Raw genomic sequence first — 27701 nt, forward strand, 5'->3', positions numbered from 1 at the left:
GAAGATAATGATGTAAAATTGTTCAGTGCAGTGCAAATGCATAGGTGAAGCCAATCTGGTACTGCCACTGGTGCACTTGCATCATGCCAAGCTCACCACCTCCTCCTTCCATCTCTACCTCCTGGTAAGCTGCAGCTACACTGGGAATGGGAGGTTAGGTAAGTGCCACTGCCCCACCCCACTGACTGCTACTAGTTGTGATTTTAAAAGATTCTGTAATTTTCAAAGATTCTACATTCTGTCCAATTAGGATTTTCAGTAAGCTATTGTAGCTGTGCCTTTAACAGCCAGCTTGGCATGCTGACATAATCTTTATCACAAAGCTTTCCCAGAACAGGCCAGACAGCCTTGCTAGCCTTTTCTTGACCATTTGGCAACAAGATGCTAAAGGCTGGACTTTTGGTTCAATAATTGCTGCCAAAATTGCTGCTCATACAAGTTTATGCAACTCCTGTTCATAGAACTTTTGCAATCACTTATCATGGGCGGGGCCCCCCGGGCTCTTCCTCCTTTTATTTCCAGGAATAATTCAAACAACATAAAAAGGGACCATACCATAGGGTTATTGGTCAATCACAAAAGCAGAACGAGCTCCTAGTACGAATTGTTTGGGTACTTAGATTGCTGAAAGGGAAGATTCTCTGGTACACAACCACCGTACTTTGCCTGAAGCGCTATGAAGAGCTGGCTGGTCTGTTTCATTCCATTTCTCCTATGGATATGCTGTGCTTCCCAAAATGGTAAGTTATTTGGCAAGAGGCAAAAAAAAAGTACTGGGAAAGTAATGTTATTTGTTACAGAAACAAATTGATTTCTGCAGAATTGTAGAGTTAGAACCAGGGATAGGAATCCTTCATTGTATTGTGGAGTTCTGCCTATTCTAAAGTGGTAGCAGATGCTTTACTGCAGTGGTGGAGAACCTGCAGCCCACAGGCCTAATTATGCCAGCAGGCCATTTCACCCAAACCACCTGCCCTGCACTTCATGTCTTTTATAATGTCAGGTGGGGGACAGGTAAAGACAGAGCTGGGCTGAGAAGTGGTTCCCTGTAAAGCCCTGATTGGTGGGGCTTGCAAAGTGCTGGGCAAGTGCCACCAATCAGCTGATCATTGCTGCTTGTGAAGCCCCTTGCGCAGTGCTTCCTTTTTTATCATTAATTTTTATTCAAATTTTCAAAAACAAAACTGAACAAAACAAAAATAATTAAACAATAAAATAAAATGTTGACTTCCGATTTCTCGCAGATCAGTTATAGGTCTACAATATATAACAAACCTGTCTCTTAAATTATATTACAAAATCACTTTCCTCCTGTAGTTATCTTAATTAATCATCAAATCTCATAAACATTACTTTATTCTTTCCACAAAAAGTCAAAGAAAGGTTTCAATTCCTTGAGAAATATATCTATCAATTTTTCTCCAAATAAACATGTCGATTAATCCATCTCATCAAATCTGTTAGGTCCAATAATTTCAATAGTCATTCTTCCATTATCAATGTTAATTCCATCTTCCATCTTCAATAATCCTGTTAAGTCCAGTAATTTCAGTAGCCATTCTTCCATTATCAATATCCCATAATAGTCTTGCTGTCATAACTATAGTCATATAATAAGAGTCTGATGGGAATTTCCTTTATCACAAATATTTCCTTGCCATCAATTCTGAATATGTTGCTGAAATATTGTTGTAAAGTCATATCTCTGTTCTTCTTTTTTACGAAATGCACTGGCACATCTCTTGAGAGTTTTTCCATTGTCACATATCTGTAATTAATTCTATAGATTTTTTCTATGTCAAGCTCCATCACATCATTCCAGTCCAGAAATTTATCCAAGACATTGATAGCTTTATCTCTAATATCTTCATTAATTTCTTCAGAGACAACGTTGAATTCCAAACAGTAAATTTTATCTCTAATATCCATAAACTCCAAGTCTTTTTCCAGTTCCACATTTGTTCCAATCTCCAGGGCTTGCATCTTCCCTTTAATTTTTCTTTTTTCATCTTCTAATGCTTGTCCAGTTGTATCTCTGATCTCATCAACCTCCTCTCTCACAAGATCCCCTATTTCTTTAAGCTCCTGCTTCATTTTGCCAAATTCAATTTTCATCTCCTGTCTACCCTGTCTCAGGGTTTGTTTCGTTATCTCAATCTCATCCATTATTTTCTGAAACATAATTACTTCCAAGATCTCAGCCACTTTCTTGATTGCCATTCTTAAAACCACAAAGAAAAAAAAAACCACTTCTTATTCCAGCAACAATTGGGTTAATATTCCAAGCCTGATGACATCACAGTGTAGACAGCACAGCCTGCCTTATCTCTTATATGTTCAGGAATGCAAAACAAATTTAGTTCACAGCATCAAAACAGTTAGTGGCATCGTGAACAAGCAGATTCGTCAAAATGAAATAGACCAGAAAAAGTAGTCCCAGACATATAATACTCCAAAGTTCATAAATCAGATTTATTTATTTATTTTCTCCTCGGAATAGAAATCCCTCATCCGTTTGTATCTTTAAAATGCACAATTCCAGGCCAGCTTTTTGCAATAATAACAAAGATAAGCTTTTTCAATTTCTTTCCTCCTTAATTTCGTGAATGAAAGAGAAGAGTTATAACTCACCCAGGGATTCTTTATAGCTGATTCATTGACAAATCTCTTTTTGCTGCAACAATTTAAACCAGATGATAAAAATAGAAAGAAGGATGCTTGCCTGTTAAAATCCGTTTTCCTTTGAAGATAAATGTGTCGCTTAATCAGTTAGAGCTTGTTTGGAAGTCCGTCCGGCACTGCTGGCTGAACCTTCTCTCATAAACTAATGAAATCCAGTCCTCCCAACAAACACAGGCTTTTGTGGCTAATCTCTACGTTTCTCCCTGCCCGGGAGAAAGTCTTTACCAGTAAAAAAAAAAACGTTCTGACTGATTTTAAAACTGAAAAAGCTTCCTCTGAGACGAGAGCTCGTCTCAAAGGCAGGCACAGGCGAAGTCACCCTTCCCGGAAGTCCTTGCGCAGTGCTTCCCAAGCCCCAATAATCAAGCTGATTGTTGGTATTTTGGACTGTGGTTTTGCCCACAGTTTGGTTCCAGCTCGTGTGGGCAAAACCAGGTTGCCTGATGTCATTGTAATGTCAGGGGACTGACAGGTGGATGGCTTTGATCTTCTGTCAAATTTGGCCCGTGGTGGGTGGTGAAGATAAGGATCCATTGCTCCTACCAGATCCAGTCCCCTACTACTGTTTTACTGGAATCGATAGGGCACTTAACAGATGTGAATTCATCAATGGATTTAACTTGTAATGGTAGGATACTTCACACAATCTTTGTCAATGCACAGATACACTTGGGAATATTGTTCCTTGAGTTAATTTGAATGCAGGGCAAGCATCAGCTCTGCTGAGAGGCCAAGCTTAGTTTCTTCCCTCTATCAACAGTCATGTCAGCAGCAGCCATTCTATTAGGCTGCACCAGAGGAAGGGAAGCAGGGCCACTCCTTCAGCACAGTTGAGAGACCATCAACTTGATTTTTTCCACTCCAACTGATCATTAGAAGAACTTGTAACTAAAAACTTTTCCCTGAATGTGGTTAGTACTCCCTCCCTCCCTCCCTCCCTCCCAATCTGTTTTCTTTTTGGTCTGGGTCTTTGGTCTTTTCAGACTGTAAACCTGAAGGTAGGGATTGTCTTGTTTGTAATGATCTGTAAGCCATTCTGGGACCTTTTCTTTGGCTGGAGTGGGATAAAAAATCCTTTAAAAATCATTCATTTGAAGAATCCGATATACACGTGAGAACTGCAACAAAATGTTGTCAAGGTGCTCAGCCTGGATATCATTTTGAGTACACCTATTAGCACATTGGCTTCTAAAGCTTCATTCTGCATAGAACTGTGCAAAGCAAAGGCTTATGCAAGCACAGCAGTGGCAGTCACCAGGGGCAAACATAAACTATTCTAATAAACACAAGTTGAATGTACCCTAAATACCAGTGGAGGTGAAAGTACTCCAGATGTATGCAAATGCCTTACTCTGGTGGTTCCCAAATTCCACCCTCCCCATGGACTACCTGAAAATTGCTGAGGCTCTTAGCAGACTGGTATGATCCTTAGCTCATGCAGTTTCATGCATCAACCTCTCTGACATTGCAGTATGTTTAACATACCACTTCTCCAATGCTAGATATTCTGTATATTAGATGTTCTGCAGTCTTCCAAATCTTGGCAAATTCCATTTTTACAACTAGCAGCTTTAAGAGTAATAAGACCCTTCAAAAAAACAAATCTCACTTTGATCCTCCCAAATATTGATCAAGGCTCAAGAGCTTGGAAAGCTCATTCCCATTGGTGAAACATGTAGATATTCATTTATGGGTGTTAATACCATCTCCATGATACCCATCCCATACCCTCCTTCAGAAGCCATGCCTTCCTCCAGAGTACTCTATTCTATTTCTCACCATCACCCTGTTTCGCTCCATGTCTATATAATCTCATTTGTACAGAACAGTACAGAAAAATACGTAGCAAAAAATAATTTAAATCTGGGCTGATCACAGCTTTGGAAACACAAATATGATATGAAAGAAAATTTCTGCAAGGCTGTCTATAGTAATATATGTTCATTAAAATTCTTGAATACTAATATATGAAATGCACTGGATTTGGTCTGGTTTATTGTGCTGCTGTGACATCAAAAACAATGTTAATTGGTACTCTCTTTTTTGGGGCTGGGAGGAAGGGCGGGATATAAATCAAATAAATAATAATAATTAATAATTATATATTGATAAAAATGTAATGGCTATCAGCACAAAATGGCTGCTATGAGCAGGAAAAAAAGAAGAGATGCCAGTACTCTGTACTGGTGGGTATCATCACAAAAGAGCCCTGATGTTGATTATAATGTTCATATAATTCCAGTGTGTGAAGAACCACCTGATATTGACTTTGGGGAGATTGTAAGTGGTGGTGATAAAGCTGAATATCGGACAGGAGACAGAATACAGTATAGGTGCTACCCTGGATATACCTTGGAAGGGTCTGAATGGATAACATGCAGACACAAGTGGATACTTCCACCAAAGTGGACATTTCCACCGAAGTGTTTGGGTAAGATGGCATATTTTTCTTGACTTATTTCAAACTTTAATCAGAATGGGTAGTGTTTAGGGTGGATTCTGAGAGCTGGTTTATAAACTTAAGGACACTCTGTGACTTGCTAGAGGTGTGGTTACTAAATCATAGTTTAGAGTTCAGGGCTGGCCCATTACAGTTTGCTTCTTGGGGGTGAAGGACAAGATGATGCCTCTCTTTCCACATACAGAAGCTATGTACGTATGGTGGATGAATCTTGTTTCAGTATTAGGGATGGAATCCTCTCCTTTTTTATGCTTCATTTTAAGTATAACCTCCCCGGTGGTCATTAATGATCGTGTTCCTTTTTCCTTCAATATCTTTTCATTTTTCCAATCTCCTCCAATATTTTTTTCGTTTGCACAGAATTATTGATATTATAATCACTATTTATTCACGAGTCTCCACTAGTATCAATCTTTATTCTGAACTCTCTAATGATTGCCTGTTTACATTCCTTTTCAAGTGCATTGCAGAGCAGATTAAGGCAGATAATCAAGTCAGCATCTTCCCCCCTGCTGCTTACAATCAACAGCGCATTCCCCCCTGCTGCTTTCTGTCTGTCAGTTACAATCAACACTTCATTGCCATCAGTGAAAGGAAATACACATTTGAAGAGCTCACATAGAAAGTAGACTGATAAAAGTATCACTCACACTATTGAAGATTTCAAAGCGATTTTTTTAAAAAAATGAATAGGAAAAGAAGAAGAATGAATCAGAAACCAGGCATGGTGAGTTGCTACTTCAAAATTCTCTCCACAAAGATAGAGAATATCAGAAATAATAATAAATCTGATAGCAAATACTATTATTGCAGAAACGGAGCCCATCACTATTCAGTACTGACAAATAGCTGCTGGGAGGGTGCCCCTGTTGGCTTCTAGCCTCTAACATTTGCCACCTATGCTGGACACCTCATTCAGCCTAATGGTAGGAATGGCTCCGTCAGAGATCATGTTTGTCCAGTAGCCCAAACACATACAAGAGAATTCTCCAGATAACGGCATCCACATAAGGCACAAGGTTTCTGTACTCTCATGTGCAAATACATGAGAATTCAGGGATGTGGTTGGTAAACACTTCATCAGACTTCACAGAATAATAATATAAATTCAGCTTAATATACTGATTTTAATATGGCATCTATTCACCAACAGCTAGTGTGCACAGATTTGCATTTGCATCACACAGTCCTTTTCAGTGCTATGAATCCATGTATAATCAATGCTCACTGCCCCATTCCTGGCTTCCATAGCTTCCATAGCTTCGAACAGAGTCTGATTTTTCTGTATTATTATTGTTGTTGTTGTTGTTGTTGTTGTTGTTAAATAGTTGTGACTAGGCACAATAAATAAATACGCATCTATAAGCTGTGCACACATAAGCTCTGTGCACATAGAGCCAATCAACACAAAGAGGTTTAGTGGTGGGGGGACAGTAGGTGCAATCCCATTCCTTCTGTCTCATGTTGAATATATATGGATCCTGAACATCTGAGCAACCAGTCAGTCAATCATTCTTTATGACCGTCAATGACCAGCATAGAAAACATATGAGCAGAATACCATATGGTATTTTTGGAGTACAAATACACTTGTCTGAAGTCAAACCAGGTAGGTGTAAGGCATGGAGAAGTGACTCCTAATGCAATTTCCCTCTCTGCCTTTCTCTCTCCCTCCTTTCTGCCCCTCCACCATTCACCATTTAGCACCCTGTAGAATCACAAAGCAACAGCTGGATGCCAAACACTTGATTTTCCCTGGTGGCCGAAGCTATTCAAGGTTTATTCAAAATGGCTATTCATTGGAATTCCTGTGTAGAGAAGGATATGTCCTCACAAATTCTTCAGTGGGGCAGTGTGTTGATGGGCATGTGGATCTGCCATCATGTACCTCTGCTGGTAAATGTGCTGTTGAAGTTGATAAATGTCATTTGGATGATGATGATGATGATGATTGAATTTAGATATACAACCTGTCTGGGAGGGGTTGCATTCATGCTGAAGGAGCAAGTTCATAGTCTGGGAATACTTCTGGATTCCCACTTGTCACTAGAGTACCAAATGGCTTCTGTGGCTAAGAGTGCTGATTCACCAGCTGCAGCTGGAATGAGGTAGCCTGGCCTGAGTTGTCCATGCTCTGGTGACTTCCCAACTGGACTACTGTAATGTACTGTATGTAGGGCTGCCCTTGATGATGGTCTGGGTGCTGCAGCTAGTGTAGAATATAACTGCTAGGCTGGTAAGTGGGACAGCCCAATGGCACCATGTACCACTGGTCCTGAAAGCACTGCACTGGCTGCCAGTGAGCTACCAGGCCCAATTCAAGCTGTTAGAATTAGCATATAAAGCCCTAAATAACTTGGAACCCAAGGTTCTTTAAAGGAGCACCTTTCCCAATGTCAATAATCTCAGACTCTATAATCAGCAGGTGAAACCTTGTTGGTAGTGCCACCACTGAGTGCTACCCGGCTGACGTTAACCTGTGACAGGTCCTTTCCAGTGGTGGCTCCCTGTTTGTGGAATGCACTCCCCAGTGAGGTGCATCTGTCTCCATCACTATTAATTTTCAGGAGAAATATGAAAACATTTCTGTTTACCCAGACACTTGATGGCTGAAGAAGACTGGCAACCTGAAGGTCGCTGGTGGAAGAACATTTTTAAACTGTATCTTAGAATCTTTTAACTGTGTTTTAAAAAATTTAATGGTGTTTTAGAAAGCTTTAAATTGTAATTGTATTTTGAAATGTTTTTATCTGTTTTCAGTATGTTTTTCTTTTTCTTGTTAAATTGCTTTTGTTAATGTTTGCCACCCTGGGCTCCTTTGGGAGGAAGGGCAGTTCTCTCTCCTAAAGGAGCTCAGGGTGGCAAACATAACATTTTTTTTAAAAAAAAAAATCTAAAAACAGTTAAAAACTTTATCTCAAACAGTGACTCCAGCATTTGCCAGGAATCATATCTTTCAGTCATCAAATGCCTGGGTAAACAGGAATGTTTTTGAATATTTCATGTAAGTCAATAATGGAGGCAGGCACATCCCACCAAAGAGGCCAGTCTACAAATGGGGAAGTGGCACTGGAAAGGCCCTGTCATGGCTAAACTCCAGCTGGGCAGCCCCAGTGGTGGCACTGCCAACAAGGAGGTGCTATATCTGAGGTGGCCCTGCTACCAAGATTTGTGCAAAGATTTTGTTCAGTCCACATGTTGAAGTGAACCAACCTGATTTGCACTTCCTGGACCGACATGCAGATCAGAATACAGCTATTCTTAGGTTTTTGCATGTTGCTATGCAGTTCTCAGTTAAAAAAGCACACTATATATTAAATGCATAGTTTAGATTAAAATGTATACAAAAACTGATACTTTAGGGTAAAATAGTGTGCACTACATCCCATTACTTGGGTCTATGCAAGCTGTTGCTGCACCTGTTTTCTGCCTGGGTCTTCCTTTTTCTGATTGCATGTTTTCACCCTCATATCATTCCACTTCCTTTAGCCTCCTTGTTTCTTCGCCAGCTTCTCCAGTATCCCTCCCCACCCCACCCCACCATAGCATGCACCATAGTACCCCCACAATAGCATACCCCTCAGAGGTTTTTGTCCTCCTTGCTTTGATTCCTTGGAACCTCATGCCCTCTTTTCTTTGACTTACTCGTTCTTCAACTTCTGGTGCATAGTAGGAAGGTCTATTCTTCCTTCATCCACCTTCCTTCTGACCTCTTTCTCCCATAGTTTTGCCTCGGAATACCAGTTGATGGGAATCACAGGTAGAGAGAGTGCTCTCCTTGTGGGCTTTCCTTGGGCCTCTAGGAACAGGATGCTGGACTAGATAGGCTTTTGGCTTGATCCAGCAGGATGCTTCTTACATTCTTTGCAAGTTCTTATGCTTCCCAGTATTGAGCTTCTTCCACAAGGCTGGCTTCTGCCCTGTGGCCTGTGTAAAGTTTTAACTTGAACCAAACGGAAACCTTTCTTGCCCTTCCCAAATCTGCAAATGTTCTGCAAATGTTCTGACAGCTGGAATGTTTTGGGCTCTGAATAGTTGGAGTCTTTTGGACAGTGTCAAAGACACCTCAGGCGTCATTGCCATGCACAGAATAAAATGTTAAAATTTGCTTAGCCCAAAATGTCAAATATCCATCATTTAGCTTCCCTTGCTTAAGTTTGACTGATGCCCATTATTTGTCACTGTGTTCTTGATAATGAATGAAAATATTTATGTGAAATTCCAGAGCAATGATGTGATGGTCAAAACCATTATTCTTATCAATATACTAAGTAGAAAAATGAATAAACTGTAGTTACACACTTATAATTGAGACCATCTCAGCAACTGTATATATCTGGCAGCAACAGAATCATGGGTGGAAAATGAGAAGCAGCACAGATTGCAAACAAATTTGTTCATTCCTACGTCCACACCTGCAGAGACAATAACTAAGACAAATTGTTGATTGTCTCTTTACACATAGGTCATCATTTCAAAACATACCTTAAGAACATGCTTTCATTTTTTTAACAGGAGACTTTAAAAAAGTTATTATTATTATTATTACTATTATTATCATTATCATTATATACAATGCTGTGAAAAAGTATTTGCCCCCTGTCTGATTTTCTGTGTTGTTGCATCTTTTGGCATTGAACGTTGTCAGATCTTGAACCAAAACCTAATATTAGAGAAAAGGGAAGCTGAGTGAACAAACAACACAAAATTTTGATACTTATTTCATTTATTTATTAAAGAAAGTTAGGCAACACCCAATGCCCCTGTGTGAAAAAGTAATTGCCCCCCTATTAACTCAACCCAATGAAAGGGATTATTAGGGCCAGACGTTTGAATATCTTGGTAAACAATCAGGCCTGCTTTGGGCCAGCCCTGCCAAGTAGAAATCTGAATTACTTTGGCCCTTGCCATCAGATTGAAGTTGCCAGCACACAGGTTCCAAAGCCACATCATGCCATGATCAAAATAAATTCCTGAACACCTCCAGAAAACAGTTGTTGATGCATATCAGTCTGGAAAGGGTTACAAAGCCATTTCTAAGGCTCTTGGGCTCCACCAAACCACAGTCAGAGCCATACTGACCAAATGGAGAAGGTTTGGGATAGTAGTGAATCTTCCCAGGAGTGGCTGTCCTGCCAAAATCCCTCCAAGACCAAAGCGTAAAATCATCCAGGAAGTCATGAAGGACCCCAGAACAACATCCAGGGATCTGCAGGCCTCTCTCGCCTCAGCCAAGGTCAGTGTTCATGGCTCCACCATCAGAAAGACACTGTGCAAACCCATTGAGATGTTGTGGCAAGACCTGAAAGGAGCAGTTCATGCTCAAATACCCACAAATGTCACTGAGTTAAAACAGTTCTGCATGGAGGAGTGGGCCAAAAGTCCACCACAGCACTGTGAGAGACTGATCAGGAACTACAGGAAGCGTTCGGTTGCAGTCATCACTACTAAAGGTGGCTTAACCTGGTTTTGAGTCTAAGAGGGCAATTACTTTTTCTCACGGGGGCACTGGGTGTTGCTTAATTTTTTAAATAAATAAATGAAATCAGTATCAAATTTTTGTGTTGTTTGTTCACTCAGGATCCCTTTTCTCTCCTTTAAGGTTTTGGTTGAAGATCTGACAGCATTCAGTGCCAGAAATATGCAACAACGCAAAATATCAGACAGGGGGCAAATACTTTTTCACAGCACTTTAGTACTTCAATTTTCTTCTTACACTAAGCTGCAAGAATTGACAGTAGTGTGTGCACACATAACAATATTTGTAATCAAAGTATGCATAATCTAAGGTATCACTACAGGTCTTGAAGAAGGATGTAGTCGCCCACCTTCGATTGAAAATGGAGACATTCTGGACATGCCCTTGACACGATACATATCAGGTGCAACAGTGAAATACAAATGCCAACGCTTATACATAATGAGAGGATCTCCAGTAGTGAGCTGTAATAATGGCGGCTGGACAGAAACACCAGTATGCTTAGGTATGGGGGAAGTCTGTAATCTTTTGCTTTCTTGTTGTATTGAGCTATACACCTAGAAAAGAGTGAATTTTATATTTAAAACATCATCATTCTGATGTCACTTGGGTTGATTCTAAAGCAGCCTTCCCCCAACTTCATGCCCTCTAGATATTGGACTTCAAGTCCCATCAGCCCCAGTCAGGGGATGATGGGAGTTGTTGTCCAACAGCATCTGGAGGGTACCAGGTTGGGGAATGCTGTTCCAGAGGGTACTTTATTGTTAGAAACTGGTTTTGCAGCCATCTCAGGAGGGGAAATGGTGATCTTCCAGTTGGGCAAAATTAAACAACCATCTCAGACAGCAAATGTAGGTGTTGTTAACAGTAGTCAAACAAACTGGGCTAAAGGTTTATCAAACTGAATGAGAGCTGAACAAGACCTGAGCCAAGGTTTTCCCCCAAGGGTCAAACTGACTTTCTAGTTTTGTCTCAGCAGCTCAACACAACATTTCATGAATGGCTTATACAGTATCTTTCAGGCAAAATCAAATGTTTTTGAACATTCTGTACCATCAACTGTTTAACCAGTGGCATTGGGGAGAGGGGGCTCATAGGTAGTCAACATTCTGATTCATGTTGCTACACATGCTAATAGTGTGCAAAACCAATATTTTTAAGAACAACCCAGTGAACAACAAGCAGTTTGGGAGCCTGCATTGTTCTTATTGCTATTCTGAGGCATAGATGAAAGGGAATTTTCCTTTGATAGCCAAGAAACTCTGCATGTTGGTCTGGGCCATGCCATAATTCTTGATTTTAATATAAGAAGTCCTCAGCTCAAATCCCATAGAAGTATATGAGCAACCAGAGAAATGAAGATTATAACTGTGGGAAAGAACTAGGGTTTTTGATGGCAGGGTATATTCTTTGCATACAGAAGGGCTGGAATTTATTCCATAGCACCTCCAGGTAAAAGGATTTCAAGGATTTCAAGCAGCCAGGATGGAGAAGCCCCTGCAGAGCTGCTACCAGTTGCAGCAAACAATATAAGGCAACTTCGGTTTTGTACTATTTATTTCTTTAAAAACTGACTATGAGAGTGGTATGTTTGTTGTGTGTCACGAACTCTTCACTCTCCAGTTCGCCTTTCAAAGGTGAAATGACTTGTGCCTTTCTGCAGAGGCTTGCACAGTAACTGCAGAAGATATGAATCGTTACCATATCCAGATGAGGTGGACAGCAAGAGAAAAAATATATGCACAATCTGGAGATGTACTGGAATTTTCCTGTAAACAGGGTCATGAGAAGGATCCATCCTCCCCTTCCTTCAGACCAACATGTGTAGAGGGCAAGTTGCAATATCCAAGATGTGTTTAGGTATGTATATAATCATTCAACCACAAGACTCGAAAATGCGCCGCACATGCCAGTCCAGTAGTTGAGGGCTTTTTTTCTTAAATGTGGGAAAGCAAACATATTGAAAATAGGTTGATTTTGTGATTGCACAGACTTGTGTCAGTCATCTTCAACCTTTTCAGATCTAGAATCTGCTTTAAACCTCAACCTGCAAAACGGAGCCTAATTTTAACATTCTGTTCCATATATTTCTCTTTCTCTCTGTTTCACCATTTCTTTCTCCCCCAGTAGTCACCTGCTTTCCCACTTTCACTCTCATTCTTATCATCTTGCTTCTCTTAAAAATATTAAAGGAAAATAAAATAGTTAAAAGTGTATTTTATAAGGCTTGCTCACAGGTATAAGCTGTCTCTACACATGTACAAGTGTTTGTGTGAGAGTGTATCCACTTGTTGATTTGGACAGCTCAATGACTGTGTACATAGCTACACAAAATGGTACACTCATTAAATGTAATTTGTGAATACCCCTATAGGGAGTCTGTGGCCCTCCAGATGTTGCTGGACTACATTTCCAACCATCCCTGATCATTGGTCATGCTGTCTGGGGCTGATGGAGTCTAACAATTTCTGGAGATCTACAGATTATCCATCCCTGTACCTAGTACCTGTATATAGAATTAACCTAATACCATAATGTTATTAAAAACTGTATTTTGTCACAGATCAGGAGGTATCTACAAATATATGCATACAAAATTCTCTTTTCATTTTTTCCTTTGTATTTAGTAGAGGTGTGTTGCACGAGAAGAAGCACTTTTTAACCACAAATCTGATCTTCAGAAGTCATCGATCTCCTAATTTTAATCTCATAATATCAAATTGCTTTTGCAAATATATATTTTGATTCTGTAGCTGTTAATCGAGTTCTGCTAAGCCCAAGGAACCACTGAATAGAGAAAAGCTCAGAGCAGACAGGATACACCAAACTAGAAAAGTCCAGTTCTGTGCAAGCTGTTAGCAATTTTTGCTGAAGCAAAGTGACAGCCAGTATGAGATCTTGGCACCTGAAGTGATGATAAGGATGAACAAAACATACCTGATAAGAGGCTGAGAAGAACCATCCACAGGCAGCACATCAGATGGTAAAATCATAACATGCTGATATGGAATGACCCCATGTGACTTAAGTGGATTATGTGACAGTGGAAGGCAATAGCAATATGCAAGGACACCAGTTACATTTCCTCCAGAAAAAGGTCTGGTGCCCATCTTTGGTCTAGCAGCCATAAATATCAGATACAGTCTAGGGTTATCAAGAGAAGCACAAGAGAGAGAGAATAAATTATGCATGCACACAAATTGTGACTTCGTCAATTATTCTTGTTTTTTGGTTCACATGTCTTGAATATTCTTTTATTCACGTTGCATTTCCTTTCTTCTCACAATGTCCAGGAATACCTGTCCAGTAGTCACTGAAGATGATACTATCATTTTTGTATTCTCCAAAGTGTATCAAGTGTTTCAATAAAAGGTTTAATTCATTTCAGTTACAATCTTCAGTCTGTGTGCTTTACATGCTTGGATGAAAATGTGAACCCAGATTAATAGTGGTTATTCACAACAGATCACTGAGCCAAAACTCAGTGTTTCATGTTACTGACAAATGGGATTTACTGGTTGTGTATGGAATCTTTTAAAAAAATTTGATTGTGTGTCATTTGTAGAAAAGAATGCACCTTGTCCTCACACCTCTGTGGTAACATCTAGTAAGACAATGAACAGTTCTTTTTCAGGTTTCTCCATTCCATCGTATTGACTTCCACCAAAATAGGGAAATTGAATATTATGATGTCACATGATGTGCTTTTTTTTAACCTGACAATGCTATTATGATAGTAAAAAGGTCTACAAGCACTGTCAATCCATTTTTGCACTTGCATTATGTTGATAAGCACTGTTTGTTCAAACGTTTTAGCAAGGAAATACTCTTTCTTCATTTGAATAACCATGTCTCCTGTGATGTTTATCAGTTCTCCCATAACACCACTTGAACATCCCAGAGGTCTGTTATTTTATTTATTTATTAGATTTATATCCTGGCCTCCCTCCCAGTAGGAGCCCAGGGGCATTATCCTTTATTGATTCATATTCATCAAACACAATTATTAGGCTGATTTGCTTCTGCAAAACATCGTTAACATACACGTTGTGAATGGAGTTAAATCTCTTTTTAGTTTTGATAACCATATATTTCCAATGGTACCAATGGACAAATGGGCCATAGCTGAGTGGCAGAGCATCTGAGGTCCCAGGTTCAGTCCTCAGCATCTCCAGGTAGGACTAGGAGAGAACTCTGCTTGAAACCTTGAAAAGCCACTGCCAGTCAGCGAAGACACTACTGAGCTAGATGGAGCGATGGTCTGATTCAGTATAAGGCAGCTTCCCATGTTCCTATGTATCTTGCTCATGTGCATGATCCTTTTCTATGTATTTCTCAAAGCTCCATGCTACATCACATGAAGGCAGTAATCCTCTTTAAATCCCCTAAATGCATGGCTTAATCAACAAAACAGGGTACTTCTTCCAGTTAGTTTGACAAGAAATCATATTTTTATTAGACTAGTATCTATTGAATATATTCGATATGTGGACAGTTACATTTTGACAGAGCTTGGAAGATTACTTGAAAAAAGGAATAAATTACAGTTACAATTACTTGGTCCAAAAAAGTAGTAATCACGGTTACAATTGCAATTGCTCTGAAAGTAACTGATTACTTTTTCTCAAAAGTAATCACTACAATTACATTTCAGTTACTTTGTTAAAAAACGCCTACAAGGTGCTGACCTTGGCTGCTGCACATCTAAGTAGCCTAAAACAACATTAAAAATAAACACACACACACACACAGGAGGTAGTACAATACTTTTTTTTATCCATAAGATTAACAGAATGGCATAACAGGATCTCACATTCCCCCACCCACCCCAAGCAATGATGATACCCCAACACTTGAAATCAAATTTTACACTTGAAATGCTGCTTTTATAATACATTTCTGTTATGTCTCAAAAAACATGTTATGTCTCAGCTGTCGAACTGCTCAGTCAGTCCATACCAGGTGGGTTGCTGCAGTACCTCTTTATTGCTTGCTGTATCCACACAAGCCTCAGGAACTAGAATCTCTCTCTTATGGGCTGGGAAAGCGCCACCCCTCCTTTCCAGCCTACTCACTCAACTGGAAGAAATTCCACTCACCTATCTGGAATTCCTGGTCACCAAAGGTGACCAAGTGAGCATTTAAATACAAGATTGATATACATTTTGAAATAATTTTACCATCCTCCCTAATATTCTCAATTCTACTGTATCGAGAGAGAGAAAAGGAAGGGGAAGATGACTTGTGGTGTCCCATGTGAATGCTTGACTGCATGTGAGAAATAAATTTCAATACATAGTAAAAATAACTTTATTAAAATTCATCAAAGTAGAACTGCAAATCGGTTCTAAGATTATATTACATTATTATACGACTTTAAAAAATATATATCTCCTGTCAGGACATTGGAATATGTTTGCTCAATTCAAGATTTTGATTGCGGGGAGAACCATTGTTTTTCTGTTAAGGATCAACAATATTTGCAATCAAAGCTTACTGTACAGTTAGATTCCAAATCTGTTTGTATGCAAAAGCGTGTTTTAATATTGCATGCAAAATATGCATAGTTTAAACATGCTGTCAGTATTAATAATTTTTTTTAAAAAAAAAATTAAGCAAAGTAAAAGTGGAGAGTGTGAACAAATGCTGTGGATGCCTTTTCTGTGTGCAAATCATGTTCTTGTGCTGCCAGCACAAACAGATTTGAATGAAAGCTACAAAGATTTAACAGGATGGATAAATTACCAGTGAAGGGTGCAATCTACCCAGCAGTGCTATTACGCAGCATTAACTCATGTTGATAAGGCTGTGCTTCTTGCACAAACCTCATTGAAATAATCAGAGAATAAACAGCAGCATTAGGTAGATTGTACTTAATAGATGAGAACTGCATTTAAAATGTGACTTTTAGATAACCGTAAAATAAGCAGAAAGTCAAATGTTATCCAACAGTGTACTTGATTGCTGCACATTTTGGAGGTATTTAAATGTATTTACTATTAGATTTAATCAAATGCGAAGATGTATCACTGAACACTAAACGTCACAGTCATTCAGACCATGGTATTCCCAAACTCTATGTATAGATGTGAAAGTTGGACAGGGAAAAAAGCGGAGAAGAAAAAAATCTACTCATTTGAAATGTGGTGTTGGAGGAGAGCTTTGTGCATACCATGGACTGCAAAAAAGACAAATAATTGGGTGTTGGAACAAATTAAACCAGGACTGTCACTAGAAGCTAAAATGATGAAACTGAGGTTATCATACTTTGGACACATCGTGAGAAGACAGGATTCACTATAAAAGACCATAATGCTGGGAAAAACAGAAGGAAGTAGAAAAAGAGGAAGGCCAAACAAGAGATGGATTGATTCCATAAAGGAAACCACAGACCTGAACTTAAAAGATCTGAACAGGGTGGTTCATGACAGATGCTCCTGGAGGTCACTGATTCATAGGGTCGCCATAAGTCGTAATCGACTTGAAGGCACATAACAACAAAGTAGATTTAAAGCCTGATCCACAATGCAGCTGCACAGAGCAGCACAGCAGGGTGCCATACATAAGCCCCAGCAAACAACTGCCGTCCCTATGGCTCAGAGACTTCTCAGCCTCACCATGCTGCTCCTTCCTGCAAGCCAAGAGGAGCCGTTTTAGTGGCCCTAGCAGTGTTTTAAATCAAGCCCAAAGATTCCTACCTTATTCTCATGAAAAGTGCCACTTAAGTCAATTTCAGTTACAAATGTAGAATTTAGGATTGTAGAATGCAGGATTGTAGGTGTAATATTGTACTATTTAATGCCCATATTCTATAGACTTGTTAGTAGGGTGCCACACACATCTTCAGTTAGAGTTCTTAAGGATCTACCGAAATACTAAGCAGCATGATAATAAATATCACATCAGATCTCAACAAATCCATTCTTCACCAAGTCAAGGAGCAGTACACCTGTATCAAATATAACAAGTGATGCTTCCTTGTGTGTGAGGGGGGGGGAGAGAGCAAGGCGAGTGAGCAAGCAGGGGGCAAGAGAGCAGGGGATGGGGGCCAGTAGGTGAGTGGGGGTGGGCAGGCAGGCAGGGGGAGAGAGTGGGGGTGGGGGCAGCAGAGCAAGCGAGCGGGGGCAGGCAGGGGGAGAGAGTGAGGGTGGGGGTGGCAGAGCGAGTGAGCAAATGAGTGGAGGGAGAGAGCAGGGGTGGGGGTGGCAGGGTAAGTGAGCAAGTGAGCAAGTGGGGGCAAGCAGGGACAGAGAGAGAGGGTAGAAGCAGCAGGATGAGTGAACGAGTGGGGGGCAGGTGGGCAGAGAGAGCAGGGGTGGGGGCGGCAGGGGGCAGGCAACAGTGCGAGGGGGACTGGCAAGCAGGTGGGAGGGAGGGCAAGCCGGCAGAGGCAGGGCAAGCAGGCAGAGGCAGGGTGAGCAGGCAGCAGGGTGAGCAGGCAGCAGGGTGAGCAGGCAGCAGGGTGAGCAGGGGGCAGCAGGGTGAGCAGGGGGCAGCAGGGTGAGCAGGGGGCAGCAGGGTGAGCAGGGGGCAGCAGGGTGAGCAGGGGGCAGCAGGGTGAGCAGGGGGCAGCAGGGTGAGCAGGGGGCAGCAGGGTGAGCAGGGGGCAGCAGGATGAGCAGGTGGGGGTCAGCAGGGTGAGCAGGGGGCAGCAGGATGAGCAGGTGGGGGTCAGCAGGGCATGTGGGGGGCAGGTGAGCAGGTGGGGGCAGGGTGAGTAGGGGGCAGCAGGCCAAGCAGGGGGCAAGCAGGTGGAGGGGCAGCAGGGCAAGTGGGAGCAACCAGGTGGCAGGGTGAGGGGGTGGGCAAGCAGGCAGGGGGCAGCAGGGTGAACAGGGGGCAGGTGAGCAGGTGGAGGGGCAGCAGGGCAAGCAGGGGTGGGCAAGCAGGTGGCAGGGTGAGTGGGGTGTGGGCAGGTAGGCAAAAGAATGGGGGTGGGGCAGTAAGGCGAGTGAGAGAGCAGGTGGGCAGGCAGGCAGGCAGGTGGGGAGCGAGGGAGGGCAAGCGGAGATCCACCATCCAGAGTGTCCGGAGTTCACTCCTGCAAGCCGGAAAGGGTAACACACACACATGCACATTGTCGTCACTCACCTCCACAGCTCTTCACCTCCATTTTGGTGCTGCCTTCTCCTCCTTCATCCTTGCCCTCCGGCTTTCTCCCTCCACCATCCATTTTCATAGCATTTTTCCCTCTATCTTCGCTCCGTGACCAACTGTCTGGCTCTCCACTTTCTCTCTCGTGCCTCCTAACACAGAGCATGAGGGAAAAGCAACACCAGAGAAGTGCTTCTGGCACATGTCTTTTGTCCACCAATCAGAGGAGCAGAAGACTTCCCCAGCTCCCCCCCAAGTAACTCCCAAAAGAAATGCTGGAAACGTTACCATTGCTGCTGAAAAGTAAGGAAATTCTATTACTAGCAAAACGTAATGAATCTTCCCACTCGTTACTTAAAAAAGTAATAAACTACAAGTAACTCGTTATTTGTAACAAGTTACTTCCAAGCTCTTCATTTTGATAGGGATATTGTGAGCCTAGTCTGGATTTAGTCCATGTAAAATCACTCCAAACAACTGACAGATCTCCTACCTGAACAACTCCAGGTCATGCAGAACTGTTTTCCCCCTCTCCTCTCACATTCCCTTTTTGAGATGACAGTGTACATTTTTCTACAACTCCTTTGATAAACTGTATTTATTACATAAAACTCAATGCAGGTTATGTGCACTTATGCCAGCTAGAACCACTGAAATTGAGCATCCCTTGCTTAATTTGGGTTAGGACCTAAGATTTTAAAGGATTCTGCTTTCTACCCAACGTTTCAACCACCACTGTAATTGTTCCTTAATGGCAGAATGAGTTGCAGACATTAACAGATGACCAACTTATTTTCATATTGTGAAACACTTCATCATCTGATTTTTTTTCTTCTTCACAAGCTGCTGTTTAAGGAACAAGGACAGACCTTGGCAAAGTTGTTCCAGTCAGTTGCCAGTCTTACAAAGAAAGTTTGCTTTAATCATTGCTGCCAGATTTGCAACACATAATGCACAGCTATTCTGCAAACAGACCAAGTTGGTTTAACAAGTTCATGTCCCTCTTTCCAGTAACTCTTCCTCTTTCCAGCTTGTCATATTAAACAACAAAAAAGCAGCAACAAAATCTTCTCTCTAAACCCATAAAAAATCCTATGGAGAACACCTAGAGTCAATAACTGATGAAACTAAAGAAGGAGAAAGTTCATTGTAGTGTCAGTCCCTGGAGTTGTTCGTAGTTGAACGTGAAGATTCTCTGGTACAAGGAAACTGTATATTGCCTTAAGTGCTATGAACAGCCGGCTGGTCGGTACTGTTCCATTTCTTCTATAGACATGCTGCATTTCCCTAAGTGATAAGCTACAAGGTGAAAAGGCAAAATAGTACCAGGGAAATAATTGCTATGTTATTCATTATTTTTTTAAGAAAACAATATAAAGAATAAAGAAATGCAACCAGAGATAGGAATCAGTATAGCACTGCATTATGCTGTGGCTTTTCATCAATTCTAATCTGCAGTGGCAGATCATTTAATGATTACCATAGACCAGGAATCAGTTGCTTAATAGATATGCAGTGGTTAATATTTAAACGGCTAATAACAGGACACACTTCAAGCTTGATCAGTGTGAACTCTCATTTACATCTGAGTATCGTGCTTGAGTTAATCTGAAGAACCAGTTATGTATGTGAACAATTTCTGTTATGAAAATTTTCTTTCCATGGCCTTTGGCTATTACAATGCTGTTTGAGCAGAAGTTTTGAAACTTGCTTCAGGCTTTCACAAATTTACATACATTAATCTCATCTTTATACTTTTTTCTCACAAACCATTCCCCCCCCTCTTAAAACTGAATTTTCAAAATTCTACAATCAAAAAGGTATCCTTTTAAAATGCAATATCCATTTAAAATGCAACAGCGGGAGGGCCTTGGTCAAATTGTTAGGTTTTCACAGAAACTGATTGTATGTTTATTTATTCATTTATTGCATTTGTATACCTCCCCATAGCTGAAGCTCTCTGGGCAGTTTACAACAATTGAAAACATTAAAAACTAATATACAAATTTAAAAACACTTAAAAAAAAACAATTTAAAAACACATGTTAAAATGCCTGGGAGAAGAGGAAAGTCTTAACCTGGGGCCGAAAAGATAACAGTGTTGGCACCAGGCACACCTTGTCAGGGAAATCATTCCATAATTTGGGGGCCACCACTGAGAAGGCCTTCTCCCTTGTTGCCAGACTCCCAGCTACCATCAGAGGAGGCACCCAGAGGAGGGCCTTGGATGTTGAGCATAGTGTATGGGTGGGTTCGTGTCGGGTTATATCAGGTGTTGTGGTCCCAAGCCATGTAAGGCTTTATAGGTTAAAACCAGCACCTTGAATCGAGCTTGGAACCATACAGGCAGCCAATGCAAGCAGGCCAGAATCGGTTTTATATGTTTGAATTGTCTGGTCCCTGTTACCAATCTGGCTGCTGCATTTTGCACAAGCTGCAGTTTTTGAACCATCTTCAAAGGCAGCCCCACGTAGAGCACATTGCAGTAATCTAACCTGGAGGTTACTAGAGCATGGACAACTGAAGCCAGGCTATCCCTGTCCAGATAAGGGTGTAGCTGGGCCACCAACTGAAGTTGGTAGAAGGCACTCCATGCCACTGAGGCTATCTGAGCCTCAAGTGACAGAGATGGTTCTAGGAGAATCCCCAAGCTACAAACCTGCTCCTTCAGCGGGAGTGCAACCCCATCCAGGACAGGTTGGATATCCACCATCTGGTCAGAAGAACCACCCACTAGCAGCATCTCAGTCTTGCCTGGATTGAGCCTCAGTTTATTAGCCCTCATCTAGTCCGTTGTCGCAGCCAGGCACCAGTACAGCACATTGACAGCCTCGCCTGAAGAAGATGAAAAGGAGAAACAGAGCTGTGTGTCATCAGCATACTGATGGCAACGCACTCCAAAGCTTCAGATGAGCACACCCAACGTTTTCATGTAGATGTTGAACAGCATGGGGGACAGAACTGATCCATGCAGAACCCCATACTGGAGAGTCCAGGGTGCCAAGCAATGTTCCCTAAGCACCACCTTCTGGAGCCGACTCGCCAAGTAGGAGCGGAACCAATGCCATGCAGTCCTTCCCACTCCCAACTCAGCCAGTCTTCCCATAAGGATACCATGGTTGATGGTATTGAAAGCTGCTGAGAGATCAAGAAGAATCCACAGAGTCACACTCCCCCTGTCTCTCTCCTGACAAAGGTCATCATATTGGGTGACCAAGGCTGTTTCCATGCCAAAACTAGGCCTAAAACCCGACTGAAATGGATCCAGATAATCTGTCTCATCCAAGAGTGTCTGGAGCTGGCCCACAACCACTCATTCAAGGACCTTGCCCAGGAATGGAACATTTGCCACCGGTTTATAGGTATTAAGATTTTCTGGGTCCAGGGAGGGTCTCTTCAAGAGTGGTCTCACTACCACCTCTTTCAGGCAGCCAGGGACCACCCCCTCTCGCAGAGAGGCATTAATCACTTGCCTGGCCCAGCTGGCTGTTCCATCCCTGCTAGCTTTTATTAGCCAACAAGGGCAAGGATCCAGCACAAAAGTGGTTGCATGAACCTGTCCAAGCACCTTGTCAATGTCATCAACCTGTACCAACTGAAACTCATCCAAGAAATCTGGACAAGGCTGTGCTCTGGATACCTTGCTTGATTCACCTGCTATAACACTGGAGTCTAAGTCCTGGCGGATGCTAAAGATTTTATTCTGGAAGCGCCTAGCAAATTCATTACAGCGGGCCTCAGATGGTTCTACCATGTCCTTGGTACTACCATGTAATAGCCCCCGGACAATTCTGAAGAGCTCAGCTGGGCGACAGATTGATAATTTGATAGTGGCAGCAAAATATTGGGGTTTTTTTTGCTGCCCTCACTGCCCCTAAATAGAGCTTACCATAGGCACTTACCAGTGTATAAATGCATCCACTAGGAGTTCGTCTCCATCTGCACTCAAGCCATCTCCTATATTGTTTCATCGGTCTCAGCTCTGGGGTATACCATGGAGCCTTACGAGCTCTACATAGGAGAAGGTGCTCAGGAGCAATCATGTCAACTGCCCAGGTCATTTCTGTATTCCACAGTTCAACCAGGGTTTTGACAGGAGCGCCAGCCCTATCAGCTGAAAAACTTTCGAGAGCCCTTTGGAAACCATCTGGATCCATTAGTCTCTGGGGGCGGACCAACTTAATAGGTCCCCCAACCTTGCAGAGGGGAAAAGCCACTGTAAGTCTAAACTTCAGCAAGCAGCAATCTATCCATGACAGAGGGACTGATGTAAGGCCCCCTACATTCAGATCACCAACTCCATGTCCAGCTGCAAAAATCAAATCTAGAGTATGCCCTGCTACATGTGTTGGGCCAATGGCATATTGGGACAGTCCCATGGTTGTCATGGAGACCTTGAAATCCTGAGCCGCCCCGGATAAGGTGGCCTCAGCATGGATGTTGGCATCCCCCAGAACCAACAGTCTGGGGGATCTCAACAGTACACCCGAGACCACCTCCGTCAGCTCAGCTAGGGAGTCTGTTGGGCAGCGGGGTGGGTGGTACACCAACAGAATCCCCCGTCTGTCCCGTTGACCCAGCATAAGGTGCAAACACTCCACACCAGTAGTCACATGGACAGGGTGCTTGCAGAGAGATGGAGCTCCTATAGACCACAGCAGCCCCCCTCCCCAACCCAACCCTCAGGTCTACCCTGATGCTGAACCAGGTGGGCATAGCTGGGAGAGACTGACTCCTCCCTGCTCACACACCCAGGTCTCAGTTATACATGCCAGATTGGCTGCCTCATCCACCATTAAATCGTGAATGAGGGAGATCTTATTATACACCAATCTGGCATTTAGGAGCAGCATCTGGAGGCCTGAGAGCTGGCTGATAGGGCAACCAACAAACCTGTAGTGTGGGGAGTTCCAGAACAAGGCACAGCCATTAACTGCCTGGGCTGCGTTCCCCTTACCTGGCAAGTCCTCCTCACAACGCCATATCTCCCTCTACCCATCACTACACTAATTGGGGGCCCCTCAGGTCTCCCCACTTGGCTTTGAGTCCTCTCTCCCAGGCACATCACTCAAGACCCACAAAGAGGCAGACAAAGCAGGAGCCACCTCTGCCAGCCAGCTTATGTATCCCCTCCAGAGAAGGGACAGGTGGAAGAAATCAGCAACAGCTGGCTGAGTACCTGGGGCCTGGTCCTGCAAGGTGTGACACCTGCCGAGCAGAAGTCCAACAGGGAGAGGGTGGTGGTGGTGGTAGCCGAGCAGCAGCAGCAGCAGCAGCAGCAAGCAAGCAAGCAGGCAGGCAAGCAGGCAGGCTGGCAGTCAGCAGCAGCAAACTGATCTCCTTCCCTGGATGGTGATGGTCCCCTTCCTCCTGCAGGCACTGGGTCTCAAGGAGGGTGACTTTTACACTGCAGAATTTTGATGGGAATATGAATGATCCCAGAATAACACTCAGCAAATTATTTCTCTTTCAGCCTGCATCAAAAGTCAAGGTCCATAAGAAAGTACATTCACATTTCTTCAGTGCCACCTGCTGGAATACATAACATAATACATACACAATACACACACACATACCAGCAATCTTAGCAAAAAAAGTGAAGCAACCAGTTGCAAAACATTTCAACATGGATGGTCACAGCCTGTTGGACTTTTCTATAACAACGATAGAGATGCCAACAGATCCAGAAGCACTGACTGAGAGGAAGAACTTTTGGATTTATTCTCTGGACACATTGGCACCACATGGCCTGAACCTGGAGGACAGTACCACCACTACTTAGCTTCTGCAAGTGAAGCCCCTCTGAGCATTCCATCCTCAAAGCTCTATAACTGCCATCTTGGTAACAGCATTTGAATATTAGCAGCTGATGAAGGAGGAAGCTGAAACGTTTTGTTAATACAATAAAAACCTCTGTTTTGTTAATCACAATTACGTTCATATATATATATTAGGTGATTAATGGAATCCTTACAGGGATCCAGAGCAAGATTGAGTGAAGTTCTGTTTGTTGCTTTCAAAACTGTTTTATCTATATACCAAAGCAACTCGCATCCAACGAGGATCCAGTCTTCTTCATTCAAGTTCTCCATCATGCACAACAACCACCCAAGGTACGCAATGTTTTTACAAGAGAAGATTACAAAATGCCAACTTACTATAGAGCATCTTAAAGTATATAAGACCTTAAACATTATCTCACAAGGCCTTGAGATCTATAAACCAATTTCTATTGGGGTATATTCAAGATGGCGAACTAGAAGGTCATTAAGGCCAGAGCTCTGCTGATAATGCAACAAAAACCATAATATGAATGCTAAATTCTTCAGTCATAAAGCTTAAGAACCTTCGAACAGAGATATCCTGTCTGGGTCGAGCGAAGAATTGAAAACCTGGTCTTTCTATCTTTTCACTCTTTGATGTTATAAAGAATTGACGGAGACGCTGTGCTATTGGAGTGAAAACATTCTTCAGTTGTAAGTACTTCAAGGCCGAGAAGGCAGCTTTAGCGTTTTAGCATTCCTTATCTGTCTACCAAAGGACATTAAGATAAACAACAGACGCCTACAGAAGAAAATTAACTCAAGTTATTTAAAAATAAGAATGGTTCTTACCAGGAATGCATGCAATAGACTGGGAATCTCTCCCACATCCGAGTTGACATCGGCTCCCATTGGTGGTTCTCATCGCAGACACAGACAGACTGAGATCACTCAATTCTATGGAGAAAGGGCAGATGAGAAGGGGAAAGAGAGGGGGAGAAGAGAAGAATTAATAACATTGGTTGTGGATTTCGCTTCATGCTCAGAGCCAGACAGAAATATCTGTGATGTTTCCTTAAGCAACACGGAAGTACTGACTCAAAAATGGGATGAATCACCCTGTCTAAACTTAGCAGAAGAATTAAAGAGAGCACAGCAATATGCTGAGCTCTACACTACTGATACCCCCTTTCCAAAAGAAAATATAGCTGACTTATCTATCTCCAGCTCTATGCCTTCCTTAGAATCCTCCCATGGAGAGATAATTCCGGACCCAATGCTGTCTAGAAGCATTGAAATTATAACCGCTTCTATGAACTCTCCATTAAAGAGGAACTCTTTAGAACATGTTGACTTCAGCTTTAATGGCTTTAAAAATCTTATCGACGACTTGTATATAGAGGAAAGGAATGCAGATAATAATGATGTATCCAATTTACATCAAAGTAACACTACTAATGAGATCCATGACAAACAGAGAGACAATGGAGTAAACATTGATTGGTTTGCAACAGCTACACAGTATTTTGCACAAATAGCTTCATATGTTGCAGAATCAAATTCTTTGATAACAATGTTAATTGAGCGCATTGCAAAAATTGACAACCAAACAAAATCTGATAAAGGAAACTCAAGACAAAGATCACAAGCTTCGCAAACCATCTTAAAGGGACCAGCCACCGACAAAAAGAATAAGGCTCATGAGAAATTACAAATATCGCAACAATGTAAGAAAAGTAAAAACATAAAGAACTCAAAATTCTCCAGGAAATCACATATGAACTTTGGGAAGTTATACAAGATGCTAGACTCCCCGTGTGGTGCTAAAACAAAGAAAAAGAAAAGGAGAAACAAGAAAAAAAAGGAAATTAAGAATATCCAACAGACTGAGTCTTCTCAGAGGGATGACACTGATGCACCGATGCATTATATACCTCAAGAGACATTAGCTCAGACCACAGAAAGTCAAACATCCATGTTGGCCAATCATCATCAACGGGAAGGTAAATCTGCTAACAGTAATAATACGGATAAACATCCGAAGAGGCCACATTGGGAATTAATCTTGAACCAAAGAAAACTAGTATTTTCGAACTTTCCTAAACCCAGAGGATGGATTACACAATTGGAGCGAAAACATCACCTATGGGAATTATTTGACAGAATAGTCCCAGGACTTATTAGCAAAATCTCAATAATAAATGTGCAATATCTCTTTCAAAATTATGCTATGGCTAGAGCAGTTATTACATTTCGAGATACCAGAACCCCAAATCTATTATACAAAAATAAAGCCAAATTTCTATTTCAGCAATTAGAGATGACAAGATACTGCGAAAATCAGGCCCTGCCCCAAAGCCTCTTAAATTTAATACCATTAAGTCTGGATCAAAACAATCATTTAAAATCTACAAAAGAGACCAACGCTGAAGTAAAGAAACATCTCATCAACCCTGCTAAAGTATTAGATGAACAGCAATTAAGAACAGAAAACATCATCGATGTTCCAGCAAACAGGCATAACAAACTTGAGATACGGAATACATTACCTGAAGAAACGCTGCTCCTGGACCTATTTCCGGACTTCAACCCTGACCAACAAATGGAGACTATTGAAAGACTAAAAAATCTACTTCAATCCCTGGAAAGTGCAAGGAAAATGTCCTGTTCAACTGATCCATATGAAATTTCAAACACATCTAATTCTCGGGAGGATGCAGTCTCAATACATGCGACTTCTTTGGCTCATGTTTCAGATATTAGATTTCTTAATGCATCTGTAACATGTTCCCCTCATATCTCTTTTGTCCCTACTGTAAATGGCATTACTCCCTTGAGTTCGCAATGCCATATAGCCATGGAAAATGAAACCAGAGGAACACTATCCCAAGCCAACTCAACCATGCACTATTCATCACATTGACTTAAATCAAGCCAAAATATTGCTAGATGGAATAGTAAATCAATGGAGGGGATTCCGGGGGCGGCCATTGACACTCTGATGGGTCGAGGGAGATACGGTTTTGGGAGACAGCAATTTAATCGAACTAAGGAAGAATCTAATAGAATGCTGATAACTCCTAAGTTGCTCTCCCACTCAGATAACCTGGATAGCCTTGATGACACTTCCCCCGGGTTAAAAATGCTGCTGGTCAATGCCAGGTCAGTAAATGGGAAATCTAGTGCTATTCAGGAATTGATTCTGGATGAGCATGCTGACCTG

The 27701-nt window shown here is 41.9% G+C and overlaps 1 protein-coding gene across 5 annotated transcripts; it reads left to right on the forward strand.

The window, feature by feature from the left end:
• The first annotated feature begins 532 nt into the window (after positions 1-532).
• LOC133387977 (complement factor H-related protein 1-like) lies at positions 533-14009 on the forward strand. 5 transcript variants are annotated; one of them, XM_061633973.1, is made up of 6 exons: positions 533-740; positions 4925-5113; positions 6848-7039; positions 10933-11127; positions 12286-12482; positions 13250-14009. In XM_061633973.1, exons 1-5 carry the CDS (start codon positions 677-679, stop codon positions 12480-12482), a joined length of 837 nt encoding a protein of 278 aa, XP_061489957.1. In that variant the 5' UTR covers positions 533-676; the 3' UTR covers positions 13250-14009. The 5 variants fall into 5 exon arrangements, with proteins under 5 accessions (XP_061489957.1, XP_061489958.1, XP_061489959.1 ...); XM_061633974.1 differs by having other exon boundaries at positions 13253-14009; XM_061633975.1 differs by having other exon boundaries at positions 10945-11127.
• The last annotated feature ends 13692 nt before the right edge of the window (positions 14010-27701 follow it).

This window comes from Rhineura floridana, chromosome 6 (assembly GCF_030035675.1).
Source record: "Rhineura floridana isolate rRhiFlo1 chromosome 6, rRhiFlo1.hap2, whole genome shotgun sequence".
Classification (NCBI taxonomy): Eukaryota; Metazoa; Chordata; class Lepidosauria; order Squamata; family Rhineuridae; genus Rhineura; species Rhineura floridana.